Source organism: Pituophis catenifer, unplaced genomic scaffold (assembly GCF_029215685.1).
Source record: "Pituophis catenifer annectens isolate HBS135680 unplaced genomic scaffold, rPitCat1.0.hap2 SCAF_1, whole genome shotgun sequence".
In the NCBI taxonomy this organism is placed as follows: domain Eukaryota; kingdom Metazoa; phylum Chordata; class Lepidosauria; order Squamata; family Colubridae; genus Pituophis; species Pituophis catenifer.
In genome coordinates, this window is record NW_027256881.1 from 61,422,169 (window position 1) to 61,446,161 (window position 23,993).

Consider the following 23,993-nt stretch of genomic DNA (forward strand, 5'->3'; position numbering starts at 1 on the left):
TCAGGCAACTCAGCTGGGATCATCAGAGGCTTTAAAAAAAATTTTTTTACAACCTCTTCGGCCAAAGAGGTTGTAGAAAAAATAGTTTTAAAAGTAAAAAAAAGAAAAAAAGTTGGCCACACCCACCCAGTCACATCACCCACCACCACCAAGCCACACCCACAGAACCGGTAGTAACAAATTTTACATTTCACCACTGATTCCTCCCATTGAGTTTCTAAGAAAGGTCCTTAGTATCCTGTTGACTCTGCATGGTGCCAGGCATTCACATTTCCATGGAATTCAAGCTGGGCTCAGATTGGTCTGTCTAGATCCTGAATCCTGGGTGACTGCTCTGTCTATGAGCAACAGGTGCTTTGAGCCTCTGAAGTTGTTCCCAATGCCCTTCTGAATTGTCCATAGCCATATGGTCCAATAGCTTGATGGCTATGATGCCCGATAGGAGTTTCCATGTTATGAGGAGTTATTGCTTTGGTGTTACTATGGACTTTAATTTTAAACTGCCTGTAACTAATCATCCAAAACATTTTGGATACACTATATCAGGGGTGTCAAACTGGCGGCCTGTGGGCCGGATGCATCACGCACAGGCCACACAAGCCACACCCACTCCAGCTCCGCGATGGGAAAAACTTCACAAAACATCATGTGACGGCAATGTGATGTGGCAAGTTTGATGAAAAATCGGGTACAAAATATTGTACAATTATTTTAATGAGTTTCACCCATTGCCTCGTTAGTATAGTAAGAAACAAAGCATGGTAGTCTTATCATCTACAAAGGCTAAATGTTGCTTGGCGGAACCAGCATGCAGGGAGCTATTATTAGATTCTAAATAAAAGATCCAACCACATTATTGAAGGACAACAGGGCATATTTAAGAACTGCAGACACAAAGCAGTCCAGACCCAATATGAAGCCTTCAGATGTTAATCTGCACTATGAGAAGGACACACATGAAAAGGGGCAAGAAAAATGGATAGATTGCTCAAAGGACAATATGGTGGAGATGCGCTTACCAAGGTACTGCCCAGGGACCACTTTCTCAGGTTCAGATAGTCAGAAGCAGCAACACTCAGTGCCCGAAATAATAGTGGATGGTGCACAATTTGGGCACAGAGCTGATGAGAAGAGGAACGTAGGATACATTATCCCGGTCCACCAAATTCATGGCGCAGAACAGAGGCAGGATCACCTAGGATCCTATTTTCTATCTCTAATCTGTTCCACTGGGTACATAAAATGGAATAATCAAAGGACTTCAGGACCGTCCATAGTAATGACCCACAGTATTGTTTTCCATGGCTCTGAAAAGCTCTGGACCTTTTGATATTATACATACCTGGCTAGGTGGCTCAGTGGCTAAGACGCTCAGAAAGATTGGCAGTTCGGCGGTTCGAATCCCTAGTATAGGTCTCCTGCCTGAGCAGGGGGTTGGACTAGATGACCTCCAAGGTCCCTTCCAACTCTGTTACTGTTACATATACATAACATAGATCCTTTTATCTCTGTTCATGTCTCTTACTCCCTAGTGTTTGTTTGGCTTTTGACCCTTTCTGCCAGGGTTTTTGATGTTTGCTGAAGTTTAATAAAAAATTTTTTGCTAGCAGAACTGAATGACATGTAACTTGCTCTGGGAGCGGGATATACGGACTGACTGAGAGTGTGTGCCGGCTGCAATCTGCCAATGACCCACGAAAAGTTTCCAACAAATATCGCACGAGCAGCTTTCGTGCATCCCAACCTACCATCCTTTAGGACTTACACCTTCCCTGCACATGTGGTGAAACGGGCCGCCAGCCACAAACGCTTAAGCCAAAAGCAACCTAAAATACACGAAGGGCTTTAGAAAGGCCCACGGTTCCTGTCGACGCGGTGGAGTCTCGGGTCGTTGTTGGAAGCCTTGAATTCGAATCGCAGAAGCTGGAGCCACTCGGCGGGCGTTAGAGCGACGGGGCAATTTGCACGCTGGGACGAGAACGCGGGAGAAGAACTCAGTGCTGGTCTAGCCGGGAGGGAGGAAGGAGAAGGAGGAGGAGGAGGAGGAGGCGCCAGTCCTACTCCGGTTTGGAGAAAGGCGTCTCTCCTCCGCTCCCTCTTCCCCCCTCCCTCCCCCCTTCCCCCACCATAGGCTAAAGGAGTCGCAGGTGAGAGGTGATCAGGCTGGGCGGGAGAGGAACGTCCGCCTGCGGTTTGGGGGCTCTGGGTTTCCTGGCTCCCTCCTCTCGCAATCGTCGAGCTGCGGGAGGCGGCATGTCCCAGGGAGGGAGCAGGGATGTGTAGCCACACGCAGCCCCTGGCAGCCGGCCTGAGCGCGCACGGCGGCGGCGGCGGCAGCAGCAACAGCGGCGGCGGCTGCCGCAGCAGCAGCAGCACCAACAGCAGGAGGAGCAACAACCGGAGGAGCCGGGAGGCTCGCAAGCAGCTTCGCCGAACCCTCCGTGCCCAAGCAGGGCAGGGCATGGCAGCCCCCCTTCGCCGATCCCCGCGCTAGTCCCGAAGCAAAGGAAGGAGGCCAGCAGGCACGCCCCCGGCCCGGGGGTGGCGGGGGGGGGGGGTGAAGCAAGGAGCCGCCGCGATCGCCGAGGTGAGGAAAAGGGGAAGTTGTTTGTCTGCTTTTGGGGCGGGGTGGGAGGGGAGGGATGCGCGCAAGGGAGAAGGGGAGGGTGGTGGTGGTGGTGGGGAAAGCCAGGGTGGCCTGGAAGGGATCCGGGGAAATTGGGGGGAAAAAGAGCTGCCGGGAAAGAAAGGTAGGTCTGAAATGGGAGGGAGGATTCCCCACGGCGCACGAGGAGGCAGGCGGCAAAGGCAGCGGGAGATGACGGAGTGTATATGTGTGTGTGTGTGGGGGGGGGGGCGCTGCCAGGGCGAGCTGGCACACCAGGGTCTGCCCTGCAAATGGAGGCAGGCGCGGTCGGCGCGGGCTCTTTTTCGGGGCGAGGGTGGGGATGTTTGGGATGGCGCCTGGCGGCATGTGTGCTGCTGCTGCTGAGGCGGCTGGGCGAGAGAGCGCTCCTCCCCTCCGCACCTGGAAGGAGCGGAGGTGACTGTGGGTTTGGGAAGGGGCTTGCCTGCCGCCCTACCTTGGGGTGGGGCTCTCGGGGAAGAGGCTGTCAGAGAGGCTCGTCTGCCAGACGGCGGCGGCGGCGGCAGAAGCACGTGGGGCTGCTGCGGGGACTGGGGGGGGGGTGTTGCTCCGCGGTGGTTCCGGCTGCCCCTCCGTAGAGGCGCTCCTTTTTGGGCCGGCGGGAATCCGTAGGGCGGAGAAGGGACCAGGCGATGAGGAGCCGCTGGAAGATAGCGGAGGCATCAGGCAGAGGATGTGGCCAGCATAGGCAGAAGGCCTTCTTTTTTTGGGTGGGTGTGGGCTCTCCGCCGGCTCTGAATGAGATTGTGTATTCATCTCTCTTGCTGTACTAAGACAGGGGTCTCCAACCTTGGCAACTTTAAGCCTGGAGGACTTCAACTCCCAGAATTCCCCAGCCAGCTTTGCTTTGCTCTGCTGGCTGGGGAATTTGGCTGGAGACCCCTCTACTAAGAGGTTGAGGCAGAAAAACAGCATAGTACAATCTGCCCTGCAGAGAGACAGCAATTTTGAAGAGAAGTACCCTCAAATGGAGGCGAGGTCAACTCTGCATATGCTGTCAGGATGGGGAGAACCAGAGACAGTAGGGGACAGGGTCCTTGTCGAGTTGCCTTTTTGTCCAGTTAAGTTGCCTTAGGGACATGGGCAGCATAACCATTTAATAAATAAAGTTGCAGTACAGTTAGACAAAGCCACGTTGCTTTTTAGCAGTAGGCTTTAAAATACCAGAAGAGCGTGCATATGCATGGAAGGATCACCAATTCTATCTAACAGGGCTTTCCACTGTAGGTTTGTTACTTGGCCAATCTTGCCTTTGTAAAATTTGAATAATGCTTGTTCCTTTCCTGGGGCATGGAATTAGAGACTCAGATCTAAGAGCCCTGTTCTAAAGCAGCAGAAGTTGCTTCCATATTTTAGGATAACATATAGATCTCTGCTTTTTTATATACACTTATCTCAGTGCTAATTTCTCTGATCTATCCTCTCTAGGTTGTCAGTCCATCAACCAGTTGAAAGTGTTGGAAGCAAAGAAATCAGTATCTTATCTAGTTTCTTACTGAATTCTTGATTCAGTAACTCTGCTGTACATAGTGATGAGCGACCCCACCATATTATTTCAAATGGTATTGCATAACCTATAACCCAGAAATGTACACCAGTATCTTTTTTTCACCTTCCTTAGGGGACTCCAATTCAGCTAATTCAGGAAAGCCACCTAGTTCAGGGGTCTCCAACCTTGGCAACTTTAAGACTTGTGGACTTCAACTCCCAGAGTTCCTCAGCCAGCAAAGCGAAAGCAAAGCTGGCTGAGGAACTCCGGGAGTTGAAGTCCACATATCTTAAAGTTGCCAAGGTTGGAGACCCCTGAACTAGTTATAAATGAAAAGATTCCTTTGGAATCTTATTTGCTGCCAGTGAAAGGAATAGCTTTTTCCCAAATCATTAAACAGAGAGATTGAAGTGGCAATATTGAGAACATGATTTAAGCGATACTGAGAAAACTTTTAACATTTTATTACTTAGAAAAGATGCTACCATCAGATTCCTTATGATTTTGGTGACCATGGACTAACACAGGTCTCCTACAAGGAAAGTTGTGAAGAACCTTCAAAGTGTTTCAGGGTACTGAGCTTCTTAATACATTTATGGGGGAAAACAATTAGAAAAAAATAATTGATTTATGATTACTGGTGACTTAGGTCATATCTCTGAAGACTTTATTGGGAGTGGAGGGGAGAAATGACCTTTTCAATGACATGCAACATTCAGCTGGGGTCCTAATAGCTCAAGAGGAATTGGTTACCAACTGTTCATCCTTAATCCATAAATTATTTTATAAGATTCACAGGAATCATTTTGCCCTTCCCTGATATGCAGCAGCTGTTCAGCAGCACAAAACACTACACCACGACATAATACTTCAGGATAAGAAATGAAAGCCAATCTGCTAGCCAATTGGAACAACAATAGGATTTTAGGGAAATGGTAGAGTTCGGTTACCCACAGCAGAACGTGACCAGAATTCTATGTAGGCTCATAAAAATAACATCCTTTAATAATCAAACATGCATGGAATCTTTATTGTAAACTCACCCCGAATATCTTTTCAACGAGAATACATTCAGCTTCATGAGATCAACAATTCTGAAATGGGCGCAATACATTTGGTAATTATATTCTTGTCTTTTCATATTGCCTTAAGCTCTATCACCCCTACAAAGCAACAAAAGTTTTACTTACTGTAACTATGTTACAGTGACTTTTGGGATTGTAGTTTGGGGAAAGTGCTGAGAGAATGTGGGTGGGGGACTTTGTTTTCGACCCAAAACAAAAGAGCAGCTGGTGCTTCCTCTGTTCTGTACACAAAAATTGACTGGACTTGCTGTTGCATTTAGTTAATAGCAACAAAGGTTCACATTTTTAATTCAAATGTGAGGTGGTTATTTTAAGAGTCACAAGTTGGCATATCCTACTCTCTCCACTTTTCTTCCTTGTCCTCAGCAATCTATTTCACACCTTTAGTGAATAAGGCTATCACTGCAGCCATGGTGAATGGCATGGCTGAAGGACCCCAGCCCCCCCTTCTTAGTGTCCTAAAAACTTTTATATTTCTTCTTCATAAAACAAGGACTAAAATTGGTTCACTAAATTTACACCGGGCTTGAAACTCTTGCCCTTGGTTCCCCCAATATAAAAAATGAAGCCCAAAATTCTACTTCTGGAACTGTAATTATATAATATTGTTTTTGTAAGCCACCCTGAGTCCCTCGGGAGAATATAAATCGTAATAAATAAATAAATAAATAAATAAATAAATAAATAAATAAATAAATAAATGTATCCTTGCTATTCTATCTGCAATTTTTAGCCACCAGACCCTTTTTTTTTTTTTTTTAAAAAATGCACCCTCTGGCTGGAAAAGATTTGTCTGTCCCTGCCAAAAGAGGGAATAAATATTAACCAATACGTCTGTAAGTGGGCGCGTGCACGCACATATGCATTATGCATGTGTAACTCGGCGTGTGTGTACATATGCAATCTATGAGGTTACCCTAGAATTTGAAGAAAGGTTAAAATGTTACAGCAGAGTATGTTTTGTTCCAAGATTGAAGAGAAGAGGTTGTGTCTCTTCTTTCAGTGATATGGTCCATACTTACTGTATATTGGGAGATGATGGGGAGAAGAAGAAAAGGGGAAGCCATGATGCAAAAAAGGCGTATGTAGGATATGTATGTGATATGTAGGATGAGCTGTGCTTTTGGTGGGAAGGGAGTGGAGAAAGTTGTCCGTAGTTATCTTTGCTTTAAAAAAAAAAACTGGGCTGGGGTCTTTTGGGTGTTATTTGTACAGCTTTGGAGTCTTTCTTGATGCAGTAAATCATGACTTTTCACCTGGTGTGATCAGTGAGGATTCACAGGTGTCGGAAGAGTAGCTCAGGTCTCTTGCATTGCTGGATCTTCAAATTTCCCACTCTTGCTGGCATGAATAATGCTATAGAATAGCCACAAGTATGTTGATTGGAGGTTTTTGGAAGAAAGGGAAAAGCCGGCATTTAGTAGGAACATACATGCTTCCTAGAAGGAAGATCTTGGGCTCAATTCCTGCCTCTCCAGATAGTGTATTGAAAGACTTATGCTTTAATACTCTGAAGGTTTGCAAGTTGGAGCAGGTTAACATTGCTCATATTGACCAATATCCCCTAACATGAGGGATTTCCAATTTTTCACAATAAAAGAGATGCACATGAAATAAGTAAATCTGACCATCAAATCCCTTCAGAAGGGTAGACAGCAATTGAAAATAGCCATTGGGCTGTTCTGCCATGAAGCAGTAGGAATAGCCATGATTAAACAGCAACATGGTTAAATTTATTGTCCAATTTTAAACTATACTCCCATTAAGTGTTCTTGTTGTACTGCCGGGAGATTGATAAATTGTCAGAATTGCTCAGAAAACAGTAGGAATTATTTCTGAGCAGGGAGCACAGGATTGCACTTTTAATTAGCCAAGTAACCGCATGATCTTTTCTGTGCTTCAACTTTGAATTTAAATAAAGCGCTAAATGGGCTTATCTGTTCAGTACAGTTGGCATTTCACTTTGGAATGCATATATAGTGAACGACGCCTTCGGAAGAATCGTGCTCTGATCTATGCCCTTGATTTTAAAGAAGGGCTTAGTTTTTCATAGATATAGCAGTGGTGGGATTCAGCCGGTTCTTTCCGGATTGAGCGAACTGGTAGCAGCGACTGTGGGAGGCTCTGCCCACCCACCCAGATGTAATGTGTGATTATTGTGCATGCGCAAAAGGCTGTGTGCATGCGCAGAGGTGGTGCATGCGCGCACACTCACATTTGCAAACCGGTAGGGAAGGTAAGTGAATCCCACCTTTGGATATAGGGTTGTTAATCCCTTCCCAAGTAAATGGGGAGAAAAGCTTGAGGGATATGTTCTATTGCTTATGGAGCACAAATATGCAAGATGATTCTTAAAGGTTTCTCATTTTAACATGTTTAACTTTGCGTCCATCCAAGTGTTTGGAATAGAAGATATCCTGTTAGTAGTGCAAGAGAGGCAGGATTCTGATCTTATCTTTGTTTCTTGTAGGTGACTATCTCGGTGGGGCCACACTGATCATGCTCAGGAGTTTCTGTCTTCAGCTCATGTCCTTGCTTTGGATCCTTGCGGCCCATCACCACTTTATCCTAGGTGAGGATTCACTAAACATTCACTTGAACTGTCTAAAGTGCCGCCGAAGAGAAGAGAACGTTTTATTTTGTCACTGCACACATGACCTTCTTTTTGTATAACTCTCTGTGAGTGGTGAGTCTCATTTGAAGAGGGTTGTTCTTCAGGTGCTAAATAAGCACTTTTACAAAATTAGTGTCCAGGATTTGGTTGAGGTTGGGATTCCTTCCCAAAACAGAGAAGGCAACCAAAGAAGAGTTTGGACCAGGGGTGGGATGTTGGGGGTTTGCAGGGGTTTGGGAGAACCTCTAGCTAAGATTCTGTGCAGTTTGGAGAACCCCCCAAATCCCACTCCTGGCTGGCCCTGTCCACTTTGCCCCTCCCAGGAGTCCCATGCGGCCCGTTTTGGATGTGAGGTAAGTGCAGGGCGCATGCGGAGGCTTGGGGAAGGTGAAAAACAGGACTACCAGAAGTTCAGGAAAGCCGGAAATGGGGCCGTTTCCAGCCTCCAGAAGGCCTCCAGAGCCTGGGGAGGCCATTTTCGCCCTCCCGGAAGCTCGAGAAAAGCCTCCAGAGCCTGGGGAGGACAAAAACAACCCCCCACCGTGGTGCAAGAGGTGAACTAGGCCACGCCCACTATGACCACGCCCACCCAACAACTGGACAGAGAACCCCTTGCTAAAATATTTGAAGCCCACTCCTGGTTTGGACCATAAGGCAAAATAATTTTGAGGACAAGGCGATGGCAAAGAGAGCATTATGTTTGTGGAGCTATTGAGATTTGTTTCCCGAATGATGGTATAATAGAAAGCTATACAGGGCATGAAGGTAGCAGGGCAAGAGATCCTTATCTGATATTGGGCACTTGTGGTGTTTGGGTGCACGCAGACCCCAGTATGAGTTAAAGAAGGAGCGTATAACTATAATCCATCATAAAAATAATATCAGTGTAAAGTAATCCATCATAAAAAACGGTGAAAGATTTTAGAGTGGTAGATGGGCTGCAGGTGAAAATTGCCTTGTTTCTCACAGTAAGTCATAGTAATATTAATAACAGATTGATATGACACCTTTCCAATGGTAAGAAATGTTCCCTGCAGAAAAATTAAAACGGCATTGGAAAAAACAAATTATTGCTGGGAAACGGTGGCACAGGATTACCTTGGATTTTCCTAGGACCCATCCTAGGATTCCTAGGAAATGTTTTCCCTTTGAACAAATCCAATACATCTTTAACACAGAGCAGGAAAATGTTTTCCCCCCTCCCCCCCTCCAATTCTCCACCTGAATCTTTTCACATAAAGGGAGAAAATAGCTGGAGGATGTTTTAGAATGGAAACACTCACTTTAGCCTTTCACCGTGATGTATCTCTGCTTGCATCTGGAATGAGTTTGGATTGAAAACATGGAAGTCATGTTTAAATTGAATTGGCTGACATTCAGGATGTCTGTTCCGTACTGTGCCGGCTGTCCTGCATCTGAACTGTGCCTCACTGCATTTAAATTTTAATGTAGGCAGTGACACCTACTGGACACTCTGCAGATGGCCTTACAATATTCCTGAGAACCAGAAATAATAAAGAATGGAAAACAGAGGTTACATTATTATCTATTTAGTAAATATACAGGCTGCTCATCTTGTATACATGATTCTGGGTGGCTCATGATTAAAATAAAATAAAAGTAAAAAAGTCAACAGAGTTAAAAATAACATAAAATGGATTTTCACAGGTAGAGGTATACAAGTTTTGGTGTATTCGGGTCTTTTCCCATGTAAAGACCCGAATACACCAAAACTTACATATACACACACACACACAATTTTTTTAAAAAAAACCAAACCTATAAAACCATACCTGGGCGGTGACAATCTAATCTGAATGTTTTGTTATTGTTTACCTTGTCCCCTGCAATATTTTCATACCATAACTTATTAAAGTTACACTTTGATCTGGAAAGGAAGATGTTATTTGTAGTTATTACTATCTTCATCCTGGAGAAAATCTCAGTTTTGGGCAGATGTTTTGATGCAGGAAATGACAATCAGAGGAAGGATTAATAAACCCTTTCCCTCCATCACAATCTGCTATCCCCCTGAACAGAATTAGACTTCCATTTTAAGGTAAACTATTGTTATCAGTACATCATACCTGATTTAGTTTTCTCTGCATTATCTTAGCTTTCTCCCGATGGAAACTTTAGCATATCCTAGAGGTACCTAACAATACATGATCACCCCTCCCCCTCAATGAAAGAGAAGTCAGGGTAGCTTTGTACACAAGAAACTAAGATGGAGACAAAGGATGGAAAGAAGTAATGGTTGGAAATTGAAAGGTGGGACCTGCGGATGGCTCAATTACAGCCTTGGAGATACTTAGATAATTAAAAAGAAATCCACACCTTGGAACACTTCTAATTCTTGTCTCAAGTGATGGGGCAAAGAACTGGAAATATTGGTGGCCTCAGCACTGAAGGTGTAGGAATCCATTCCAATTTCTAGACTATTCCTCAGTTTTAGTTGATGTGGTTATACTGAGCAATAGCCATTTTTGCTAGATAGTGCTTCTTTTCTTTCTCTGTGTTACACGTCTCCATGATGGCTGATGGGAATCCAGAAAAGGCTAGGTTTTGAATCCTGGTGCATACTTTACATTGAGCCAAAAACCAGTGGTTTTTGTGTTTGGTATGGGAATCCAACTGATTGAAGCTACTCTGCAAATCATGGTTAAACTGTGGGCAAACTCAGATAAGATCTCACCATCACTTTCTTTTAAATAAATATTGTAATCAGTCTTGTGCCATCTCTTGTAACATTGCAACTCCAAGACAGGTATCACCTCAAACCACCAGCAGCTGCTATTGTGCACGCTAGATCCCCATTGGGGTTACTAGCTGTTTACTAGCTGTCTGTGGGTGACTATTCTTATATTGCTGATATTATATTATATTGCATTCTGAGTTTAACCAAAAATTGGTTGGGCAAAATTATAACAGAATAACAGAATTGGAAGGGACATTTGAGGTCTTCTAGTCCAACCCCATCTCTCAAGTAGGAAACCCTATATCATTTCAGACAAGTGGTCATCCAATCTCTTCTTAAAAACCTCCAATATTGGACCACCCACAACTTTTGGAGGCAAGTTGTTTCATTGATTAATTGCTCTAACTGTCAGGAAATTTCTCCTTAGTTCTAGGTTGCTTCTCTCCTTGATTTGTTTCCATCCATTGCTTCTTGTCCTGCCTTCAGGTACTTTGTAAAATAACTTGACCCTGTGGAGACGGTGTCCTGTCTCTGAAATTTGTCCTCCCAGATTTCAGGTGTGTCACCCAACATGACTCTGGAACAGGAGTGGGGAGTGGCTGTTGTTATCTGATAGTTTCTGGGGGACTTTTATGGCCTTGTCCTATACATAATTGGATGCAAGACCTCTGTGAGATTACTTATGGGAAACAGCTGAGATTGCTGCTTACGTACCTTCCTCTCTATAGTGTATCAACCTTCTTTCCAAAAGTCCTAGATTCTGTGGCCAATGGAATTCCCCAGAATTATGATCCTGGGAAACTTCATTTTGCCTTCATTGGACCTGGAGTCTTAGGTAGTTAAGGAGTCATGGCCACCATGACAACGAAGGACCCGGTCCAACTTATTCAGGGCCTGACTCACAATCGATTTGTTTTTTTCTTTCAAGGCAGTGAAATTGTGATTTGGGAGTTGGGGGATGCTAACATCAGTCCCTTACCTTGGCCCTAGGTTCACAGTGACCTCTCCATGAAGGGAGCTAGGGCCTCTTGATCAGTCCACCTTAAGCAACTGGTAGACCCAATGCAATTTCAGAAGCTGACTGAATTCAGAGAAACTCCACCATGGAAAACCTTTGGAGGGCTTGAGATAAAGATAGCAGAAGGATTTTTCTCCTTCCTATGCAACTGGTTCCAGTCAGTATTAGTGATGGGGGAACAGAGGCTTAGTTCTAGGTTTCTGGAATGTGAAACTTGATCAAGTCTTTCACTGATCTTCTTTGACATCTGCATGAAACCAGTGAGGTCATTTGAAAGCATGAGTTATGGCGTTATTGGTGTTGATAATAACCAGTTATATATTTCCAACCTGGCCCAGAAAGGTGATGCTGTTGGAGTGTAGCTCCACTCCTTGGAGACTCTGAACGTCTGGATGGGGAAAAATGTCCCGATCTGTTCTCTATGACCCAGAATGCAGGACATAGAATAGGATTTTGACAAAGCTTCTGTCTTTAAGTGCTTTTCCATTTTTGTGAGAAAGAGAAGACCATATGCAAAAGAATAAACATGCAATTATTCCAGTGAAGTGAGTGGTGAACCTCAAGTAAACTGGTACTACTTTCATGGATTGTAATATTTTATTTAATTTATATTTTATTCATTTTATTTTTTATTTTATTATTAACTTCTATTCTTATCTTGCCATGGTGATTCTAGGTGTCATAGAAGTTTAAAATCCATTCAGAATCTTGATTTCAGTTTTTTTTCTTATTTGACCAGTCTGTATTAAGAAGAATCCTTATTATGCCAGTCTTATACTTTCATCCTAATGTTGATGTAGCTAACATTGCATTCTTGGCTCTATTGTGCATAAAGTTCTATGCTCTGTTCTAAGTTGCAGGTGATGACTGCAGTGACCACTGTAATTTGGCCCACGGCAGCTGTGAAAAGGATGGCAAATGCAGGTAAACAATTTTTTTTGATGCAAGTACAGCTTTTTCTTTGTGTAGCCTTCCATTCTCTCTGCTGTTGCTTCCTCTTCATTGTACTGTAATATATTGTAACAATGCATATAACAGTCACAAGAAGGCTTATCTTTCTGTGATTCTGTCACAGAAGCCAAAGAGGCTAAGCCACCCAAAGAAACACTGGTAAGTTGATAAATAGAAGCTGAGAGAAGGATTTAGCTTAATTACTTACAGCAAGATATTCCCATAAGAGAAGGAGGGTTTATGGAGCTGTGGGTTCTTGAAAAGGAGAATTCTGGACATAAGAAGAGTACATTTATTTAAATTTGTATTCTGTATTATTTTGTACTGTTTTAATAGTTTTGTTTTTTACGTGTTATGACATGGACTGCCAAGGGTCACTTGTTGAGATGGGCAGCTATAGAAATCAAATTATATATATTTTTAATGAAGGTGTGATGATTAGCAACTAAAACTGAATTAGACAGCAGTGACTGTTGAAGATTTATTGGCTGGGTGATCCTGAGATGGACCACCAGACAATTCGATATACTACTAATGGGATATTGTTTTTTTTTTTTAATTAGATTCATATGCCGCCCTTCTCCGGAGACTCAGGGCGGCTTACAATGCGTTAAGCAATAGCCTTCATACTTTTGTATATTTTATACAAAGTCAGCTTATTGCCCCCACAAACTGGGTCCTCAATTTACCTACCTTAGAAAGGATGGAAGGCTGAGTCAACCTTGAGCTGGGGAGATTCGAACTTGAAATAATTGCAGACAGCTGAATGTTAATAACAGGCTTTTAGTCTGTTGAGCTATCCAGGCTCCTTTTAACGGCATTTGAACACTCTTCAAATGGAATTGGATGTGGAGTAGGTTGAAGGCAAAGAGGAAAAAGCACTGGGAAACCTTTTTTTGACTGAAAACAGATTGTTTCTCTGAGGCAGGAGTTAGATGGATGATGAGAAGTTCTACTAACCAAAGCCTGAGAGAAAATCTGTATGAGAGACAGAATTCCAGTTCAGTATCTTTAACTTTTTGTTTATTTCAAAGTAGATAGTAAAGTGTTAGGAATACATATCAGACACACATTATGGACTAACATAGAATTGGAAAAGATTTAGCTTGCAATATTTAGTATGGAGGAGGGGGGGGAATACCTTGACGACATATGTTATACTGGAATTTTCTCTGCTTATCCAGATCTTGCATTCTTTTGCAGATGTGATCCCGGTTGGGAGGGAAAATATTGTGAACACTGTGTGAGAATGCCTGGCTGTGGCCATGGGACATGCCACCAGCCCTGGCAATGCATTTGCCAAACTGGCTGGGCTGGCAAGTTCTGTGACAAAGGTAGGTTACTCCAATTGAAGCAGGATGGAAAAATCTTAAAACAAAATCTGGACAATGGAGACACACATATTGGAAGTGGATACTCTTACATAATGCTGCTTTACACTGAACGTGTGTGTGTGTGTGTGTGTGTGTGTGTGTGCGTGTATGTATGTACACACAGAAGCTTGACCCCATACTTGGTAGCCAAACTACAAAACATTAAAGGACATGGCACAGCAAGATAGGTAGATGCAAAAGTATTCATATCTGCAGAGAAGAACAGAATTGAATTCCATATACTGTATTTTTGGGAGTATAAGACGCAACCTTTCCCCCCCAAAAAAAGAGGGTGAAAATCTGGGTGCATCTTATACTCTGATTGTAGCCCCGCCCAGCCTCGCAAACAAAGATTTCAGAGGTTGAAAGAAGCCTCTGAAAGAAACTTCAGAAAAAAAAGCCTCTGAAAGGCTTTTATCTAAAATAATATGGCAAGCAACAAAAGAAGAATCAGTAACGATTGTAACCCAGTGGTTCTCAACCTGTGGGGGTCGAACAACCCTTTCACAGGGGTCGCCTAAGACCATCGGAAAACACATATTTTCAATGGTTTTAGGAATAATTTTATGGTTGGGGGTCACCACAACATGAGGAACTGTATTAAAGGGTCGCAGCATTAGGAAGGTTGAGACCCACTGTTCTAACCAATCTATGTTAACAAATATTAATTTAATTTAATTTAATTTAATTTAATTTAATAATTTAATTTAATTTAATTTAATTTAATTTAATTTAATTTAATTTAATTTAATTTAATTTTAATTTAATTTAATTTAATTTAATTTAATTTAATTTAATTTAATTTATATACTGCCCTTCTCCCAAAGGGACTCAAGGCGGTGTACTGCCCGCATAAAACCCATAAATATAAAAGTTAAAAACGATTTAAAAATATTAAATAGTTTGGCCCATATAATTAAAATAAACAACCCAATTTAAATGTTTAAAAAGAATTAACAATAAAATTGTTAATTTTATTAAAATAAAATTATATCTGGGAGGAGGGTGGTTTCCAATGTAAATAATGAGGCTGGGGGCCTCCCGGGAGGGGGGTGGGTTGTATGGGTTCAGGGATTAACCTGCGAGGGACGGGGTCTAGTCCATCTGAAGAGCACGGCGGAGGAGATGCAGAATCTGGGGCCAAGGAGAGGGTTAGAGCTTGTGCTGTTGATACACATTACATCAGTACTGTAGGTGGGAGGGGCAGATATGGCGGGAGTAGGGGGCCACATCAAGTTGCGGGAGTGCGCGCTCGCTGTCTTCAAGCGGTGGCACGCTCCGGCCCCCAATGCTCTTCTCGTTCCCCAGGTGGCACAGACCCTCAGGCCCTGGGCCTTCGGCTGATGCTATGCAATGCCAGGTCCGTGGTAAATAAAGCCCCCCTCATTTGTGATCTTGTTCAGGAGGGGGGAGCGGACCTGATGGGTATTACGGAGACCTGGTTGGGCCAGGAGGGGGGAGTCCCTCTCATAGAGATGTGCCCACCCGGTTTCCGGGCATTTCATCAGCCAAGGTCACAGGGAAGGGGCGGGGGGGGGTGGCAGTTATCATTAAAGAGGGTCTTAGTCCGAGGGAGGCCACTGTTCCTCAGACGGCCGGATGTGAGTCCCTCCTTGTGAAGTGGGGTCATGGGGTGCAGATGGGCCTGCTGGTTACGTACCTGGCTCCCTGCCACATGGCAGCGGCCTTGCCTGAACTACTCAACGTTATAGCCGTGGTGGCGATTGATACCCCTAGACTTATGGTCATGGGGGACTTCAACCTGCCATCCGTCGGTGAGGCGTCTGAGGTGGCTCAGGAGTTCATGGCTTCCATGACGGCCATGGACCTGACCCAATTAGTTCATGGCCCTACTCACACGGGGGGAAACACGCTGGACCTGGTTTTTGTCTCTGGTCAGTGGCTGAGTGGTCTCGAGATAGGGGATATAGCGATCGAGCCCTTGTCATGGTCAGATCACTCCCTCCTTCGCTTTGACCTTCGAACCGCCACACCCCGCCGCAGGGAGGCGGAACCGATGAGGTGGTTCCGCCCCAGGCGCCTGATGGACCCGGATAGGTTCCAGACGGAGCTTGGGCCATTTCCTGAGGCTCTGGCACACGGCTCGACTGAAGACCTAGTGGCTGTCTGGGATAGGGCGGCCGCTGGAGCTTTGGACCGGGTCGTGCCTTTGCGGCCTCTGACCCGGCGTCGATCTCACCTGGCTCCCTGGTTCACCGAGGAGCTGAGGGAGATGAAACGCCGGAAAAGACGCCTGGAGAGCAGTTGGAGGGCCAGCCATTCTGAATCTGACCGAACACTGGTAAGGTCTCATATTAAGACCTACCTGGTGGCAATAAAAGCGGCAAAGTGTAACTATTTTTCCGCTCTTATTGCATCATCAGATAATCGCCCGGCCGCCCTGTTTAGGGTGACCCGATCCCTGCTCCACCAGGAAGCGCGGGAGGACCCCTTGGAGGGTAGAGCCGAGGACTTTGTACAATATCTGTATGACAAAATCGCTCAGATTCGGGAAAATTTGGACTCTGACTGGGTAGATTCGGGAGGCAGGATGGAGGCAAGTCTTGAGAATATTACCTGGGAAGAGTTTGATTCTGTGACTCCGGAAAACGTGGACAAGATACTGGGCAGACTAAGCGTGGCCACATGTTTATTGGACCCGTGTCCCTCCTGGCTGGTGCTGGCCTCTCGGGAGGTTACACGAGGTTGGCTCCAGGGGATTATAAATGCTTCCTTGAGAGAGGGTGTCTTTCCTGCCGCCTTGAAGGAGGCGGTGGTGAGGCCTCTCCTCAAGAAGCCTTCCCTGGACCCAGCAGTGTTGGCTAATTACCGTCCAGTCTCCAACCTTCGCTTCGTTGCGAAGGTTGTTGAGAGTGTGGTAGCGCGACAGCTTCCTCAGTACTTGGATGAATCGGCTTATCTAGATCCGTTCCAGTCGGGCTTCAGGCCTGGATACAGCACGGAAACGGCATTGGTCGCATTGGTAGATGATCTCTGGAGGGCCCGGGACAGGGGTTGCTCCTCTATCCTGGTCCTATTAGACCTCTCAGCAGCTTTTGATACCATCGACCATGGTATCATGCTGCACCGGTTGGAAGAGTTAGGGGTGGGGGGCACCGTGTTGCGGTGGTTCTCCTCCTTTCTCTCTGATCGGTCGCAGTCTGTGTTGACAGGGGGGCAGAGGTCGACCCCGAGGCCCCTTGTATGTGGGGTGCCGCAGGGGTCGGTTCTCTCACCCCTTCTGTTCAACATTTATGTGAAGCCGCTGGGTGAGATCATCCATGGTTTTGGGGTGAAGTATCATCAGTATGCTGATGATACTCAGCTATACATCTCCACCCCGGACCACCCCAATGATGCCCTTAAAGTGATGTCCCAGTGCCTGGAGGCTGTACGGATCTGGATGGGGAGGAACAGACTCAGGCTCAACCCATCCAAGACCGAGTGGCTGTGGTTTCCGACGTCCCGATATAGTCAATTGGTGCCATCACTGACTATTGGGGATGAGTCATTGCCCCCCACGGAGAGGGTTCGCAACTTAGGCGTCCTCTTGGACTCACGGCTGTCTTTAGAAGAACACTTGACGGCTGTGGCCGGGAGGTCTTTTTATCAGGTTCGCCTGATTCGCCAGTTGCGTCCCTTTCTGGATCGGGACTCGTTAAAAACGGTCACTCATGCCCTCGTCACTTCACGCCTGGACTACTGTAATGCTCTCTACATGGGGCTCCCCTTGAGGAGCACCCGGAGGCTCCAGCTGGTCCAGAATGCGGCCGCGCGGGTAGTTATGGGAGCAGCATGGCGCTCCCATGTGGCTCCCCTCCTGCGCGAGCTGCACTGGCTCCCTGTGGTCTTCCGGGTGCGCTTCAAGGTCTTAGTTACCACCTTTAGAGCGCTCCATGGCTTAGGACCGGGGTACTTACGAGACCGCCTTCTGCCACCAATAGCCTCTCACCGCCCAGTACGCTCCCATAGAGAGGGGCTTCTCAGGGTGCCGTCAGCCAAACAATGTCGACTGGCGGCCCCCAGGGGGATAGCCTTTTCTGTGAGGGCACCCACCATCTGGAACGAGCTCCCCCCAGAGATACAGAAGATTCCGGATCTGCACACTTTCCGCCGTGCCCTCAAAACATTCCTGTTTCAGCAGGCCGGCCTGGCCTAACTTTCCCTTTATATTGCTTTTTGATTTTATTTTAAACTGGGATGTCTTGAATTATCTAGGACCAGAATGTTTAGTATATTTTAATTGGTTTTTTATTATTAACGTTTGTATTACATGTATTTTTATCGTTCGCTGTTCACCGCCCTGAGTCCCTTAGGAATAGGGCGGTATATAAATTTAATAAATAAATAAATAAATAAATAAATAAATAAAATTGGAGAATGACACAATAACCAACAGATTGGAAGAGGTTAATCTACATACCAATGCCAAAGAAAGGAGATTGAACATAGTACAGATAGTCCTTCAGAATAAAAGCCTCTGAAAGAAACTTCAGAAAAAAAGCCTCCAAACAGAGCTTCAGAGGCCTTCAGAGGTAGAATTTTTTTTTTTTCTAAAACAGAGTTTCAGAAGGTTCAGAGGCTGAAAAAAAAGCAAGGCACAGAGCTCACAACCAATGAACCTGTTGCTAAAATTCACCTCTGAGAACAGCTGATTGGGGGTATTCTGGGAGGCCGATCCACCCACCAATCAGCTTTTTTCTTATTTTCCTCCCCAAAAACTAAGCTGCATCTTATACTCCGGTGCGTCTTATACTCCGAAAAATATGGTATATGTAGTCCTCAACTTATAACAGTTCATTTAGTGACCATTCAAAGCTATAGTGGTACTGAAAAAAAGTGACTCATGACCATTTTTCACATATATGAGTGTTGCAGCATCCCCATGGTCATGTGATTTACATTCGGATACTTGACAGCTGGTTCATATTTATGATGGTTGTTGTGTCCCGGGGTCATGCGATCATCATTTGGGACTTTATGACCAGCAAAGTCAATGCGGAACCCAGACTCAATCATGTTACTAGTTCAACAACTGCAGTGATTCACTTAACAAATGTGGCAAGAAAAGTTGTAAAATGAGGCAAAACTCACTTTACAAATTTCTTACTTAGCAACATAAATCCTGGGCTCAATTGTGGTCGTAAATTGAGGACTACCTGTGCATGTGGATCAGATCCAAGGTTTAAGCCCTAGGCATTTTCTCCTACATTTTAAACTTCAGGTTAGGATTTTTAGGCCATTTAATTCCCAGCTTTAAAAACTGACATCTGTATTTTATCTGACCTTAGTTCCTTATCCCATCTTTAGCTTTAAAACAACAGTAGCAGTTCAGCCTAATTTCAGTAACCATATAGCTTTGTTAGCAGTGTCTTCTTGTCTTTGAAAGGGTATCTTTTAAGAAGACAACAGTTGCTAGAGTTCTTGGTCCTCTTCCTTTTAGACTGGACTTAACAGTATCTATATAAGCCTCAGTAGGAATAGGTGCAGGGGTGAAATGTAAAATTTGTTACTACCGGTTCTGTGGGCGTGGCTTGGTGGTGGTGGTGGGTAATGTGACTGGGTGGGCGTGGCCAACTTTTTTTTTTTTTAACTTTTCAAAGCATTTTTTCTAATGCTTTGAAAAGCCTTTAACGATCAGGCAACTCAACTGGGATTGTCAGAGACTTTTCAAAGCATTTTTTTTTTACCACCTCTTCGGTCAAGAGATTGCAGAAAAAAATGCTTTGAAAAGCCTCTGACGATCCCAACTGAGCCGCGCAATCATCAGAGGCTTTTTTTAACTTTTTTTATATATATATATATATATATATACTTTATTCAGTTTTTTATATACACGAGACAAAAATTTCATTTCTATTTACATCGGATCTGCAATGTTTATACATATATACATAACATATCTCTGGTATCACTTTATCAGTCAATTACTACTTATTTATCATACCTTATATTCCCTCTTTAATTCTGTTGTTCAACCATTCGTACCACCTTTCCCACACAGTATAATAATCTGAATTCTCATCGTTATTTATTTCACACATTAATTTACTCATCTCTGCGCACTCCAGGATTTTTCTAATTATAAATTCCTCTGGTGGCAGGGTTTTCTCTTTCCAAAGTTGTGCGTATGCCAGTCTAGCAGCTGTGGTTATGTGTATTATCAAATGGATCTTTTTCTTTCCATACCCCTTTTTTACTATTCCCAGGAGAAATATTTCCGGCGTCAATTCTATGTCTTCTCCAATTATTTCTTGTATCCAACTCCAAATTTTGTTCCAGTATCTTTTCACTTCGGGGCATGTCCACCACATATGAAAGAAGGTGCCCTCCCATGGCCGCATTTCCAACAGTTGGGGTGCATATTGGGGAACATTTTAGCTAATCTGGCAGGTGCTAGGTACCACCTGTGAAGCATTTTGTATTGATTCTCCTTATAGGTCGCAGCTCTAGTTAATTTATAATTTTTATTCTATGCCTCTTCCCATTCATTGAAATTTAGGCTATGTCCTATATTTTTCTCCCATACTCTTAATTGGTTTTTAGCTGTCTCTTCAACTCTATCCTCCTCTAACAAATAGTTATATAATTTGGCCAAAACTTTTTTCTCCGGTCCCATCAAAATTTTATCTAATCCATTATATCCTAATTCCAAGCCATAATCTTCCTTGTCTTTCTGATATCTTGATTTTACTTGTAGGTAAATCCACCAATCTAAATTTATACTTTGGTCTCTCAGAGTGTCAATTGATTTAAGGTTTCCTCCCCCATCTAATATATCTTTATATCTGCACATTTTCTCCATTCCCCACCTGTTTGGATAGATCAAAGCTTCCATCGTGGAGAGCCATTTGGGGACTTTTGTGTAGTAACGCTGTCTGATTCCGGTCCATGTTTGGATTAGGGATTCCCTGATTTTATGTCTATGGAAATAAGTTTTCTTTTTTTTGTCTGTATCCCACAAATATGCATGCCACCCCTTCTGGAGATCGTGGCCTTCTAAAGTTAGAATTCTCCTATTTTCCAAAGTAGCCCATAAAAAAAGTTTTTTAACTTTTAAAAGCATTTTTTCGTCGGAAGAGGTTATAGAAAAAATGCTTTTTACTTTGATTTTTGCTACCGGTTCGCCGAACCACCCGCCGCCATCACTACCAGATCGGGTGATCCGGTCCGAACTGGGAGCATTTCACCCCAATGATAATGTACTTCTGAAAAAAAGCCATTTTTAGTTTTAGCAGTTTCAGTAAAAGTGGGGCCATTCAACGAAAGTGGCTCTTGTTGAATATTGCTGCCACTTCATTCCATCCCTTGCAAGATTCCCCCTTTGACACATTGTTCGGTCAACAATTGTCACCTTTTGAACATTTCATCCTGTTTGGGAGGGACATTCTTACATTCTGAGAATGTGTAAAGCATGGATAAAGCATGTATCTAAACTCAGCTATATTAACATGTTAGGTTGGTTAATTGTTGTGGAAGTGGGTTTCAGGTTTTTTGAGAGGAAAATTAAAAAGTAGCTTCTGGGTATGAAGAAGGAAGGAAGGAATCCAGGCAATAAATTATTTTAGGAAAATGTTTTTCCTTTTGATCTAACTACTCAGTTCTATACTTTCCTCCTCCTGGATTGTCATTTTGTTTGTTTCAGACACTTAAGTATGTTATGCTACTCAGTTATGATGAAGTTGCTTTTCATCAGTACTTTATGGCTAAATTTACCATCTTTTCTTGAGATCAAGTTCATTAAAAAAAAAACTTCCACCTATAGGTCAACCTAAATTACAGGTAGACCTCGACTTGTTGACAATCATTTGTTTAGTGACCATTCAAAGTTACAGTGGCACTGAAAAAAGTGAAATATCACTGTTTTTCAGTGATATGACCATTGCAGTATCCCCATGGTCACGTGATCAGAATTTGGCTGCTTGGCAACTGGCTCATATTTATGACGGTTGCAGTGTCCTGGGATCATGTGATTCCCTTTTGCGACCTTCCGCCAAGCAAAGTCAATGGGGAACCCCATAACTTAATAACTGCAGTGATTCACTTAACAATTGTGGCAAGGAAGATCATAAAATGGGGCAAAACTCATTTAACAACTGTCTCACAAGCATAAATTTTGGGTTCAAATATGGTCAAGGACTGCCTAAAGATGAATCTTGGGTAGATGGCCAAATAATTGTAACTTTTATGAAGCACCTCCCTATAGACTTCTATGGGATCCTCATCCTTTTGTGTGTATTTTTTTAAAATTCTACTTCATGATTGTAGCATAAAAATAAATGTTTTTTTAAAAACATTTGGCATGAGACAATCAAGCTCAAATATATTTTAAACCCACCTTTTATTTTTATATTATTATTATTATTTCAGATGTTCATGTCTGCGAGCATCAGTCGCCGTGTAAAAATGGAGCTGAGTGTGTGTATGATCGTGATGGAGAATATTCCTGTCTGTGCCTTGAAGGATTCCATGGAAAGGACTGTGAGCTGAAGACAGGGCCATGTGAGAAAGCAGGGTGAGCAGTCCTAATAAAAAAAGATGGTGATAGCAGAAGATAATCTGAGACCAGTGCTCCACTGCTTTGATCACAATGAAATTTACATCTTATAGAAAATGCCACGTAAATGAAAACAAGTGTATTGTAAGCTTTGGGCAAAGATTGATTAAAGTTTTACTTTTACAAAGAGAAAATTGAAACTTCCAACTTTGCAATGGACCATATGGGATTGTGTAATCTAATAAAAAAAGCATAATGGGCCTTAATTTTTCCCTGATTTTGTCCTTTCAGATTTCCATGCAAAAATGGTGCATTGTGCCACGATAATAATGGCTTTGCTTCCAATTACACCTGCAAGTGCCTAGCTGGATTCACTGGTGCACGTTGCGAGATTGATGTCGACGACTGCCTCATGCGTCCCTGTGCCAACGGCGCCACCTGCCTTGATGGCATTAATCGCTTCTCCTGTCAGTGTCAGGTTGGCTTTGAAGGACGTTTCTGCACCATCAACATTGATGATTGTACCAGCCAACCATGCAGGAATGGGGCTAAGTGTTATGATCGCATCAACGATTTTGATTGCTTGTGTCCCGAGGCCTTTGCTGGGAAAACATGCGAGCTCCTAGCTCCAGAGGCAACCTGGATCACTGAGTCTCAGTCTGATGCTAAGGACCACAACAGGGCTCTGGGAAGCACAACCAGCAGTTACTCTTGGATGACCCAGTCTGAGCCAGCCAAGGTTATAGTTACTGGAAAGCGAATCACTAACTACAGTGAGAAATCAAATGATGGCGGGCTGTTAATCTCTGTGAAAGAGGTGGTAACTCAACAAGACTCAGGACTGAGTCAGTCACAGCTCATTTTAGTGCTTGTATTTGGGGGGATCACTGTTGTGTTGATCTTAGTGACCGTGTTGCTGCTGCTGAAGAATTGGCAGAAGGGGCGTCAGAGAAGTCAGAGCCCCTCTCAAACTGCAAGGAAGCTTCAGGACCAAGAATGTCAAGTGGGAATGTTAAGTACAATCTTGATAGAACACAGGAAAACAACGGAACTGTAAGGAGCCAGAATCAGGGCCTGGTTGATCTAAAAACGCCCACTGGCGACTCAGAGAATCCTTCCAGCTGTGTCTGGGGTCAGTTCTGGCTGCTTATCTCCAAAGCGTTGAGGTCTCTCATGGAACTGAAGGCTGTGAATTGGCATGAAGGAAAGTGTCCACAAGGCAGTAAATCCTGCTTTGAGAAAAGAATTCTTGAATGTGTGCAGTAAATCCATTGGCATGTTGACTTCAACTCATCAAGGCGGCCAAGGAAACACTGGGCTAGGATAACCCTCCTTTTGAAGGTTGTTATCCGACATACATTCTACATTGTATAATGGCGTCAAAGGTGCGGTAGAGTTTGTAAGAGCTGAAACTTTGTTAGGCCTTCAGGCATCTGATAACTCTTGGTTAGAGTCTTTGCAGATTTCATATGGCCTATTTACTTCTGAGAGTTTAGAAACTGCTGTGGATATGCCCTGACTTTAGAATTCTGGTCCAAACAATATTGAATTTTTCTACCATTTTCTACCATTTCTGCCATTATGTGTTTCCTTTATCTTCTCATAATGCCATGAGACAGTT

The 23,993-nt window shown here is 43.9% G+C and overlaps 1 protein-coding gene across 1 annotated transcript; it reads left to right on the forward strand.

Moving 5' to 3' along the window:
* The first annotated feature begins 7,720 nt into the window (after positions 1 to 7,720).
* On the forward strand, positions 7,721 to 23,429 carry DLK2 (delta like non-canonical Notch ligand 2). Its single transcript, XM_070950117.1, has 5 exons — positions 7,721 to 7,793; positions 12,406 to 12,475; positions 13,706 to 13,836; positions 22,246 to 22,390; positions 22,664 to 23,429. Exons 1-5 carry the CDS (start codon positions 7,721 to 7,723, stop codon positions 23,427 to 23,429), a joined length of 1,185 nt encoding a protein of 394 aa, XP_070806218.1.
* The last annotated feature ends 564 nt before the right edge of the window (positions 23,430 to 23,993 follow it).